Source organism: Wyeomyia smithii, chromosome 3, assembly GCF_029784165.1.
Source record: "Wyeomyia smithii strain HCP4-BCI-WySm-NY-G18 chromosome 3, ASM2978416v1, whole genome shotgun sequence".
NCBI lineage: Eukaryota > Metazoa > Arthropoda > Insecta > Diptera > Culicidae > Wyeomyia > Wyeomyia smithii.
This window is the reverse complement of record NC_073696.1, coordinates 89,988,054-90,000,781: the sequence shown is the minus strand read 5'-3', so window position 1 is coordinate 90,000,781 and position 12,728 is coordinate 89,988,054. Positions and strand designations below refer to the sequence as shown.

Sequence of the window (12,728 nt, the reverse complement as noted above, 5' to 3'; positions counted from 1 at the left end):
AACAAATGTTCATCATGTCTTTGAGAAAATTCTTTTTTCACCCAGAGGTATACAAATGATCAAAACTTTTATTACAGCATGTTTGGAAAGAATCAATTTAAAGCGTCAGTATTGCCTGATATGTTATTTTTGCATTTGAAAATTTAATTGCGTTTTTCGGCCAATGAGTATTTTTTTATGTCAACATCTCTTTACGATGTATTAGCTAGAACTCCAAATTAGTAAAAAAAAAAAATACTATCTTTCGTGAATTTCCAAGTAACTTGCAACACTTGCGATCTAAATGTGCAATGTTTGCAGTAAAAAAAAGACTTTTTTCAAATGGTGGTAAAAATAACTAAGACAAATAATTGTGTTTGATAAATTTGCCATTGAAGGTAATTATGTTGGCTTACTTGCAAAAGAAATCTACACCCTTGCGAGCGGCCTTACGGCAGTTAACCGGGAAATTCACCATGGCGGACGAAAACATGCATGCAGGCATGTTTATGAGTTCTTTCTTCGTTTAATTCATCAATTCCTCTTCAGTTTTCGCGACAAAATTGTTGCAGTAGATCTTACGCTTCAGGTTTGCCCAGACATTCTCTATGGAACGCTACATGGGCACGTTCGGCGGGTTCGTCCTTTGGGTCGATTTTCAGTCACTCCATCTTCCTCCAAATTTCCCCATTTACGGCCAGTCCGGAGCGAAAGATAAGCGGCATTGACATCCCCTTCTCGCTGATAGTCAGCCACAGCAGCACCTTCTAGGAGAGCTTGCTGTGTGAAATGAACTTCAGCTCGGTGCTCACTTCTTTCGTGGGTGATGTAAAATACGAAGTGCCCTGCCAGTCGTTGCCATCCAGAATGTGATAGGTCTCGTCGTCCATCACCACCGCCACGTCGCGATATGCCGGAAAAATCGACTTGACCATCTTATCCAGGCGCTGCCGCTGCATCATTGCCTGAAGCTCCAAGAGAGTGCACGGGGATGCCGCTTCCTGAAATGTATCTCCATGTTCGCCAGGTACTTTTTCACTGTTTAGCCACTTTTCCCTCGGTCTTCCTCCCCAGCATCCATTGGGGCTTCTTGTTGATCAGGGTCATCGGTCGTCCGGAACCGGGCTTTCTTGTGATGCTCTGATTGTTGTCCACTAGTACCAAGATGTTGTAGATGGCGAAACGCGACGGGGTACCGTTTTTCGAACGCGCACACTTCTAACGGAGTAGCTTCGCTGTTTTTGCCATCATGGTTAGAGTTCGACTGATAGAGCTCAGTTCGAGTAAATACTCGGTGTTGAGCAGACGTGTCTTGCATATCGCCGCGTACCGATTGAACGACAAACCGAATCTTAAACCAAAAATTTTTTGAACCACCTCATGAGAAGATTATTCTGCTTATTAGTGGGAAACCAGTGTCAAGATCATTTATAGTGCAATTGCTGCATTAAAGTGAAACCGCTCCAGATTCCGAAAGTGATAAGATATTATCAAACGGCAAAATAATTAAAAGGCAAGTCAATCTGGAATTCAATACAGAAGAGCCAACGCGAGTGAAATACCCCGCCGTATAGGCAAACCCGGGCAGTACCTGAAGCAAAGCGCAAAGAGCAAACGACGATCAGTGTTGTTGTAATATATCGGAATACAGAATAGCAATCCAACGGACGAGCAAAAGGAGACCGAGAAGTGAAGGTTTTGCAATACGGCATAGCCGCCTGTGCAATAGCATCCAACCCCCGCGACCCCGCTAAACCGAATATTCCCATCGTGAAATTAATACCCTGCGCCCATCAACTGACCCGAAATAAAGCAAGCGCCAAGTGTTAGGGATAAGGAGTTAACTTGTATGCAATAAATAATCCCTGCGAATAGTGCGAACCGAACATGGAAACGAATGATCCCCCCCCCCCTGGCGGGGGGACTAATTTCCTGAGAAATACTCTGCCCTGTTGGATGGATCCAAGCGGCGATTGTATACCATGCCAAACGATGCTGTTGAAAGCAGTGAGTACCAACTTTGCTTGCGTTCCTGCGACAAGCACAGCGCCCTCTACCCCGCCCCAGATAGCAAAACTCCCATCGGACCCTCTCCTTATCCAGAAATCTGTTGAACAAGCCATTGGTTGTAATGCTGGAAAACTGGTTTCAGCAACTAAAGAAGCCCGTGGGGCACGATATGTCTTGAGAACAACATCAAAAAACGCATATGAAAAGCTTACAGACGGAACACCTGTTGAAGTAGTTATCCACCCCTCGCTGAGCTCCTCTCAAGGAATGATATACGATGCAGATACAATTGAACTAGATGTCAACGAGATAAGAGAAAACCTAGCTAGCCAGAATGTGATAAACGTTCGTCGAATTACGAAACGCGTAGGAACAACCGTTGAAAACACACCGCTTATGGTTTTGACTTTCCAAGAACAAACACCAAATTGATGGAGATAAAGACAGACAAATCAAAGCGCTACAGGAAGAGTTGAAAAAACGAGATAACCAAAATGAAGAAATCAGAGCCCTGAGAAAAGAAGTGGAAAAACTTAGAAATATGGTACCAAATGGAAAAGACTATAATCAAATCGAGAAGGAAAACGAAGCACTTAGGGGAGAATTATACAAACATCGCGAATATATAAAAAATCAACTTCTATCAAAACAGCAAGCTAAAGACAGTAAGATGCATGTAAAATCGACAGTAACGCTACAAAACACCAAAAAAGCAAAAATATCGAATGACGGAAACAGCGAAGAAAACAATAGCTTAACGTCCAGAGATTCTCAAGTAAGCACAAGACACGATATACACACTACCCCATCACAAAGAATTACATGACAAGGAACGAGAAACCATCAAACACGAAGCAGCAGTACCGATAGCAGGAGGCGAAACAACTTCGTACCTGACGTAATGGACGTCGAAGACGTCGACTTGAAGTTTTCTCCCTAAAACAAACGAAGCCCACCATTATGTTGACGACTATGCCCCTCACAAGCGAAACCCCATTAATCCACACAACTCAATGCATCCCAAATCACACCTCCCTCCCTCAGGCGCCGGACGTACCGCAACGCGAAGAACCTGACTCTGTTGGGAATCCCAAAAACTTTCCAACAACTAATTTCTCACTTCACCCACACGAACCCCGCGTACTCGTCGAAGATTGCAAGATGCTGCTTACTAAATCACCCGGGGGACCAACGCAAGTTGGAGAGGTGATCAAAGCAGATATACTCATTACCCGCACTAAAGAACACAACAACCAACAAAGCAACGAACCTTTTCCAACAAATGAAATCGAACCCGCTCTTAAAATGACAAAATTGACAAACAGACAAGCTAGATCTACCTACTCACAACTACCCAACCTATCGAAAAAAGTGAATCTGATAGCTAGCAGACACACTTGCAAGGAAACCAGGAGAGTCACGGCCCCGACAGTGCGGACGTTACACCCCCACCGGAACTGGCGGACAACCCGCGGCCTCCTGGCACCAACAGAGGGACGCACAAAGATGGCAACATCTGTACCCCTCAACGTAAACAAAAACAGACGCACTAGGGCAAAAACTCTCGTGCTTCCGCGCAGATAGAATTTGAAAAGCGACGAACATCACTAACAGCACAATGGAAAAAAGACGATCCAGATGAACGAGCAAAACTGTGGAGAAAACATTCCTCGTACCCGGTACCGATTTCTAAAAAACAGATTTCGAAAAAAACAATGACTGCAGCAGAATTAATACAATGGAATTGCAATGGTCTGAGAGGCCAATACGAGGAATCGCAACTACTAATCAACAAATATAACCCGAAAGTTATCACATTGCAAGAAACCAGAACCAACCACACTAGTTTGGTCACACTCAAGGACTACGAATTCTTTTTCTCCCATCGACCATCGGGCCAAGGAGGAGTTGCAATGGCGATTAAAACCGGAATTAACACAAACATGGTAGACATAGATTCGGCACTCGAAATAATTACTGTTGAAGTCAACATTCCACGAAAAATTACAGTTTGCTGCGTGTATCTCCCCCCAAATCAAACCATTAACAGACTTGAATTAGAAAAGGTAATAAATCTTCTCCCCAAACCATTTATACTATCTGGCGACATTAACGCCCATCATAGCGCATGGGGCTCAAAAAAAGAGGACAGCAGAGGTAAAATGATCGAGTCTCTGATAGACCAATTTAACTTGATTACATTGAATAACGGCTCCACAACATTCATACATTCAGGGATGCTGAACGGAAACAGCTGCTCGGAGTCATGCATTGACATCACACTATGCCCAAGCAACCAGAAGTTCGAATTTCACTTAGCAAATGAACTTAGAAGTTCACATAAGGTTCGGATTTGGTTCCGCGGAACTTTCTTGCTGAACAACAAGACACATTACTCACAAACCGAACTTCATTCTAAATAAAGTACCGTCAACACCTGGAAGTAACTTGAAAGTTCATGAGAAGCTGCTTGTTCCCCTTTATTGGAACCTTAAAGTTCACATAAAGTACACACGTGAACTTCAAAACACCCGGAAATTAAAGTTCGTTTAGCATTTTATCCGTACTTCTAATCAGCACGAAGGTCCAGGAGAAGCTGTTTACTCCCCTTCATTGGAACCTTTAAGTTCACATGAAGCTCACACGTTTTATTGTCATCGGAACTTTATTATCTAAATTATTGGCAAAAAGAAAACAAAGCAATGATTCCAATAGATAATATTAAAGTGCTTAAAGGCTTTCACTATCTAAACACTTTCTTTTGTTACCTTACAGGAAATCAATAATGAATTCAGGTACCCAGGAGTTTGCAGGGCAAAAGAAAAAATAAACCGGATGTAAGCTGTGAATTCCCATTACACACTTGTTTGCGCGTGATGCTTTCTTTCATCCCTGAGCAATTTGCCCAAATCTTGCGTGTTTTTATGTGAGGCCACAGCATGATGTTGCCGGTTTTGGAGGTCCGAATCCATTCCTCGTTGGTCGTTTCGACTGCGGCACACAGCATATCTATTGACCGAAAAAGTTTTTATCGATTTTGAATACTTATCATATTTTGTGTATACTGCTTACCAGAATAAATTTTTAATGAACGTTTGGAAGGGAAATTTTGCGCACACAACCTTTTTCAATTACATTACCAAAATCAAAACAAACTAGAGAAATGTCAAACTTAAGTTCACATTGCGCTCTGCGTGTACTTTTTCTGAACTTGAAAGTTCAGGAAAAGTTCCGCGTCAGCCTTTTCTGAACTTCCTAGTTCACATGAGGTTCCGCTTGTACTTCATCTGAACTTTCAAGCTGAAAGAGAGACCCGGTATGTTTCTAGCTATGAACGTGTAGGTAAAGAAGAGAAATCAGCACATCGAGTAAAATCGATGCTGATATCATATAGCGGGAACGGTGCAGTGGTTTGAATCTAGGCTTCAAAGAGGGAGGACTCGAGTTCGAAGCTTGTGTAGTAAGTTGCAAAAAAAATTATGAAATTTGATAATAAATGAAGCCAGACATTATTCTTCTGATCTAAATTTCTTCAGGAAATGATTATCATGGGATTGAAGCAACACAAACGATGAGTGAGGAAATTGAAAAATTGCAAATTGATTTTTATTTTTAAGTATTTTGAAGTTTTCTTTTCAAGCTGAATAGCGGACTGCTCAGCGACCTAACCGAACCTTATGTGAACTTTCTAGTTCGGTTTAGAAGCTGCTTTGCATGCTACTCGAAGTTTATTCAACAAATGCGAACTTGAAAGTACGGTTAGTTACTTAAAAATTGAGCTGAATAGAATTCTATTCATGATCGTTAGATTGGCTGATTAGTCTATGAATTCTACTTTTATCCGAACTTTTGGTTACTTGGGTGCTCTCCAGAAATAGCAGATAAATTGAACTGGACTGTAACAGAAGATCAACATGGAAGCGATCACTTTCCGATACTCATTGGAATCCATCAAACAGGTCGCGAACCCCGTACCCCCAGGTGGAAAATTGAAGGAGCAGACTGGGCGACATTCGAAGATCATATGCAAAATATAATCCAGCCCCACAGATCGTACACAGTAGAAGAAATAACAGAAGCAATTAGATCAGCCGTGCTTGCAGCGATCCCAAAAACGTCGACAAAACAACACCAAAGAACCGTCCCCTGGTGGAGCCCAACTGTTGCGGAAGCCGTTAAAAAACGCAGGAAAGCACTCAGGAAAAAACAAAATACGGACGCAGGAAGCCCATTGTTCCTGAAAATCAACACAGTCTTCATCAACGCACGAAACAACTGCAGGAAGATCATCAAAGAACAAAAACAGAAATCATGGGAAGAATTTGCATCAGCAATAAATGAAACCACCCCCACAAAGGAAATCTGGAAGCGAATCCATTCAATTTCCAGTAAGGGAACAAGAACATCCAAAACGTGGGCCATCGCGACTGAGAACGGAATATTAGATGATCCCCAGGATGTTGCCAATCACCTAGCTACACACTTTTACCAAGAATCTGCCAATGAAGCCTACGAAGACACCTTTCTTTGCAAGAAGACGAAGGACGGAAAGCACCCAGTGAACATCCCTAACAACCGACCCACCCCGCTGGACAATGAGTTTCCAATCAACGAACTTGTTCACCAACTCGACAAACTTAAAGGCTCTTCACCTGGCCCAGACGAAATTCATAATGCGATGCTGAAACACTTACCATATTATATCAAAAAGATACTTTTAGATGCTCTCAACGACATATGGAAACATGGAACATTCCCAGAAGCATGGAGATTAGCAACTCTCATACCAATCCCAAAAGCAGGAAAATGTCCAAACAGGGCAGACAATCTAAGACCAATTTGCCTATCAGGCTGTGTCCTGAAACTGTTCGAACGGATGGTTAACAAGCGACTAATGAACCACCTAGAAACGAAGGGCGTACTAGGAAAAGACCAATTTGGATTCCGAAAAGGACATCAAACAGTAGATGTTATTGCACACTTAGATAACTACGGAAGGGAGGTAATTCGCAACAAAAAACACGCCGAAATAATCTCATTGTCCATAGACTACTCAAAGCAGGCGTCACCGGAAAAATGGTAGACTTTTGCAACCAATTTCTGAAGCACAGGACTTTCCAAGTCCGGTACCAGGATAAATTATCGAATATCAAAACACAGAAAAACGGAGTCCCGCAGGGCTCAGTGCTATCAGTAACTTTCTTCTTGTTGGCCATCAGCAGTATCCAAGACTTTCTCTCTAAAGGAAGTTTCATTAAAATATACGCAGACGACATAACAATCGCAGTCACCGCACCGACAGCCAAAGGAACTAGATCGAAGACCCAAGACATCTTGAACCGCATACACAAATGGAGCCTAGCAACTGGCTTCCAAATATCCCCATCCAAATCTGCAGTTATGCACATAGGTAGCAGAAAAAAATTACATAAACAACCACCGCCAAACCTAAACCAAGAAAATATACCACTAGTGAATCAACAAAAAATTTTAGGGGTTTGGCTGGACCGCAATCTCAACTATAACCTCCATACCAAAAATACGAGAAATGAAGTGAAAAGTAGACTGAAATTATTAAGTTGCCTTAGCAAAACTAGTTTCGGAGCAGACCGCAGATAGCTACTTCATATACTAAAAACAATAATAGTACCAAAACTCACCTACGGAGCCCAAATTACATCCACTGAAAATAACATTGGTAAACTGGAACCTTTATACCACCAAGGTATCCGATTTTCAACTGGTGCATTCCACTCAAGTCCAATTGAAAGCATCTTATCAGATAGTGGACTTCTCCCACTAGAACTTATTATAAACAGTAAAACTATTAACTATGCAACCCGACAACTCGCCCGTGGAATTCTCGAGCCAAATTTCCACATAATTAGCAAAGCAGAAAACCTTATGAACACATACTCCATACCACAGTTATCAGTGGAAAAAGAAGACCCTATGAAAGCGCTAGCTTGGGAAAATCGATTAGGAAAAGTCAACACTGGACCCTCCGAAAAATAATCCCAGATAGAAAAAAAAGCTTACTTTATAGAACTGCGCAATGCAAACTACAATCACCACAACCACATATACACAGACGGATCGAAACTGTCGGATGGAGTAGGCTGCAGCGTACACCCCAATAACATAAACATGTCCATCTGCCTTCCCGACTACCTATCAATTTTCAGTGCAGAGGCTTACGCCATAATTAAAGCAATAGAAAACTGCCCACCCGGACTGAACGTCACATTCAGTAACTCCAAAAGCGTTCTTGAAGCCGTTGCAAGAAACAACCTAAACCACCCTTGGACAGCTCAAATTATAAAAAAACTTCACGAGAAACGAGGTAGCATTGAACTCTGTTGGGTTCCAGCGCATGCCAATATTGATGGGAATGATCAAGCGGACCTACTAGCCAAACGAGGTGCAGCCAAAAACACACCAACTGAAACAAAAATTCCTTTTGGAGACTTCAAACTTTTAGCGAACACAAAAATATTCCTGTTCTGGTGCACCCGTTGGAACAACAGTAACAGCAAGCTGAGGGAAATTAAAAACACCCCTCATGAATGGATCTCCTCACACGCGAACGATAGACACATCAATCGAGTGATAACAAGGTTGCGGATCGGACACACCAGACTAACCCCACACTTCGCGAAAAAAGAAACCCCCGCGATTTGCACAACATGTGGCGTGCAGGTGACGGTCAAACACATTTTTATTGATTGCCGGAAATACGACACAGAGAGGCGAAACAAAAAACTGGACTCAACTCTCCAGAAAATTCTTGGAGACGACGAAGACAACCTGAAGCGAACAGTGAAATTCCTAAAAGAAACCAAATGGCACGAGTTAATCAAATTTTATTTATTTGTCAATAATTTTGTAACACACCTTACAAAAACATCGACCCGAATGACCAAATTGGTTAAAAGGTCGTCAAATAAACAAACAAACAAACAAACTGATAGAGCTGTTTTATTTTTTCTGCTGACACATGTGTTATTTCGTCAGTGCGTGTGGAGGTAAACCTATGAAAAATCGGCAATTTTTGTTCAATTTTTCGACTGCAAACGTTATGTTTTTTGAATTTCATGGCTAATTTCCTTTAAATTGTATTTTTCAGAATATCTACTAACATAACAGTTCAAGAGCTATTAGCACAATAAGAATAGAATTTATGAGCAAGTAAAATAAAGAATCTTCATTTCTTAAAAGCGCTATAATTCGAGTAAGTATATCGCGTACCAAATTTTCCTGGAACCACGATAAAATTGTAAAACTTGAAATTAAAATATACCCGTTTGCCAATAAACGCAATTTGATTTTTCATAAGCTATAATAACATAGCTGTCAACATTACCGTTCAAAATTGATATTTATTTGCATTAATTGTCCAATTTTTTACAAAATGTAATATCTGGAATGTCAACTGATATAAAATATAAAAAGATATATAAAAAAATTAATAAATAAGGTTGCTTAAGAGCAAAGAAAATTTGATTTAATATCTTTAGAATGTTGTAATTCGAGTTTTGCTCATGATTCCTCAGGGTCAAATTTTTATCAATGTTGTGGGTTAGTATTACTGTTTATTAGGGTGAGAATGTAAGGAAAAAAGTTACATTACATTTCGAGTTCCGCTCAATACGAGTTTCGAGATATCGAAAATTTCGTTTCGAAACAAATGATTGCAAATATATGGAACGTCAAAAAAGAGCTCTGCCACAAAGAACAATTTTTAAAGAAGAAGTAGGCTGATTCAATTTTTTTTAGCTTAACGCGTTTTAGCCTTTTGAAATATTTGGCTTCAAAAATAAACTTTCGATATCGAAAACCAATCCTACAATAAACCGTAGAGAAAGAATTTTCTCTTTTAATTTTTGTCTCTGTCTCTTTCTAGCCTTTTATTCTTGGTTTTGTCCCTATCAATAATAGTTAAAAGAAGGGTAACCTTATCGCTGCTTTTTTGTAATCTACTTAATTCGCTGCCATGCAACCGTCAATGTTCCTCATCACGCAAAAGTTCAAGTCTTGTACAATCACTGTACTTCCCGATTCGCACAAATTTTGCACTAAAATCGCACAACAAATGTGTGAAAAGGATAACGCAACAGTTGTACTGCGAATACATTGACATAAATTGAAATCAGAATATGTATCATACACTTTATTTCTCACATCGAGTGTATTAGTGACTGCTACTCATGGAGCAGAGCAAGCGAACAACAACTTGTGAACTCACTAGATTCATATAGCTATAACACTCGATCTATTTATCTCGATGGATTTGGTCATTCAAAAGTAGGTACCATTGAATGATTTGCAAAAAATAACGAAACAAAATTCTGTTCACAACATTTTGTAATCAACGCTAGCTTCACCGAAATCCCTCCATTCCACAAAGCCAGAAAAGCGGCGATTCTTTATGGCAACACTTGTAAATTGTGAATAATTATTATTTGTCATCCTGTGCACGCGCTTTTTTCTCAAGCGACGAGATAAATTTCGCTCTCGCTCGTAGAATTTCCTTGTACGTGCGACGAGACTAGACACGTCACATACAATTTGCAGGTTGCTCTTTCGCTTCTCTTTCGGTTCGGATTGCGGCGCGCAAGGCGATGTCTCGTCGCTTTACGAAATGAGCGAGACACCCGTGCTGTACATACTTGATCAGTTGATACGAGTGCTGTTAATCTCACTCCTACTGGCGGTGCGTGCTTGCTGTTACCCAGGGGAATGCATGAAGAAGAAAGAGTATGTCGAAAGCGTCTGTGCAAAAGACTTGAGAAGTGTAGCATATGTCTCGTTCTCAAGCAGCAAGGAGGAGAAAGGTTTTGCTTCTCGCTCGCTTTGCAATGCTGCTTGACACCAGTTGAAACTGTTTAAGTGTAGTAGTTTAGATCTGCCAAATGCATTGAAAAAACGCTAGAGCATTAATTGCGTTATGCCCAACACGCAATCATTGTACTGGTTCCAAATTACATTAAAAATTGCGCCAAAAACGCACAGTTTTGTACTGGTTTCGCACCATTCAACTTTTGCGTGTAGGAAACAAAGTGTTTAGCATCAGTACTTTATTTCGGGAAGATATGTCAACAAAATGTACTGTTTCAGACTATGTAACGGAAGTTTGCACTGAATGTCTGTTTGTTTGTGGGAATTGAATTTTATGGATATATCCGTTTCTGAAAAAGTGGCTGTTACACGATTTAGCTGAAATTTTGCATGGAGACTAGTTTCCAGAAGACAACACTTCTGAGGTTTATCGTTGAAATCTTCAGTGCTCTCAGAATTCACTTTTTTATAACTCTTTCACTCAAAATAGATATTTTGTTGTTGGATTTTTTGACTAAATTTCTCCAATGATCATGTATCAGTTTATTCCTAGACATTATACTTTTATAGCCATAGCAAAAAAAAAACAAATGTTTTTGACGAACAATGGCACTTCTATTAAATAGTAGGATGTTCCCAAGCAGCACTTGTAATATCTTCTTGAAAAAAGCAATAAAAAAGAAAGTCGCATTGTGATCTCACTGCAGTTACTGTGAAACATATGGGAAACGGAAAGGTCACATATATGACGCGCAACGACTTTTCAACTCTCCAAGATACAGTATTGTTACATAGTGGTTAGTGTAACTTCGAAGTCAAACAGTAACTTTTATCAATCATCCTTTGTTACAATCATGTTTACATGCAACTGATATGCGAAATAACAAAAAACTTGTCACATTGCCACTGGTCGACGACTTGTATGCCATTAACATACTTTGAAAGGTTACATTGCAGATTTGATTCAAAGTTTGCTTGCTTAGCTGACTAAAAACATGGACAGCTCTACTTATCCGCAACAGATTCGTCATTTTTTACCAAACTAATCATGTGTTGGATGGCCAGCAAACAATTTTTTCACCACCCAGTTTGCTTGCACCACCGCACCGTCATAGCTGGTAGGTTTTTTTTAGTTATCCGTGCCTGCACTTGTGTTGTGCAGTCAAAACGGCATCGCTACTTTGTTTCCAAACTCTTTGCGATGAAAACACAACACAGGAAAACTAAGGGCAAGACGGACCATTGTTCATTTCTATATGAATATATCGACATTTTTTGTCAGTTACATAATAAAATTTCGAGTGTTTACTATCCAAGAAATGATCGAAATTATTTCACCCCCATAAGAGCAGCAAACTGATGTAGTTTTCGCCGTGTTGAATTTAGGCTATTGCGGCTTTAGATCTTGCAAAAGTTATAATTTTTAAGGCTATTAGAATGGTTTAATTGGTATTATTTCATGGAGAGTATTAGTGAATGTCGAATATCACGAATATCTGATTACATAAAAATGTGTGTCTTGCACGTGGTTTCCCTATACGAGCGCTTCGTTACATTATAACAAGATGCATGGGCAGAATAAGTTACTTCGTGATAAGATTTGTCAAGCTATTGTTACAGGATAATATACTGACAACATTTGAGATGCCGTTGTTTCAGTGAAATAAATTCGGACGATAAAAAAGTGACAAAGAAACATGCTAAGTTTATGCTAAGTAGTTACGGTAGATAATTGTGACCGAATTGTGATTTCCGACTATAATGTAAAATTTATTCTACTACCAACTGAAAGTTTCTGTACACCTTATCTTAAAATGTCATGTTTATTTTTGAATAAGAAGACCATTGCAAATATTTTTGAAAAATTTAATCCTATTGCAACAAAAATCATAATAGTAAAA

General features: G+C 40.0%; 1 protein-coding gene across 17 annotated transcripts in view; it reads left to right on the top strand.

Annotated features, from left to right (window-relative positions):
* Positions 1 to 12,728, top strand: part of LOC129731640 (dual 3',5'-cyclic-AMP and -GMP phosphodiesterase 11-like) — a 328,537-nt gene that overhangs the window by 192,812 nt on the left and 122,997 nt on the right. The window contains exon 1 of one of the 17 annotated variants that reach the window (XM_055691785.1): positions 1,947 to 1,986. The exons of the other annotated variants lie outside the window; for them this stretch is intronic. Within the exon in view, the coding sequence (XP_055547760.1) occupies positions 1,962 to 1,986 (25 nt within the window). The 5' untranslated portion in view covers positions 1,947 to 1,961. Of the gene's footprint in view, positions 1 to 1,946; positions 1,987 to 12,728 lie in introns of those variants that run through there. 17 annotated transcript variants of the gene reach the window in all.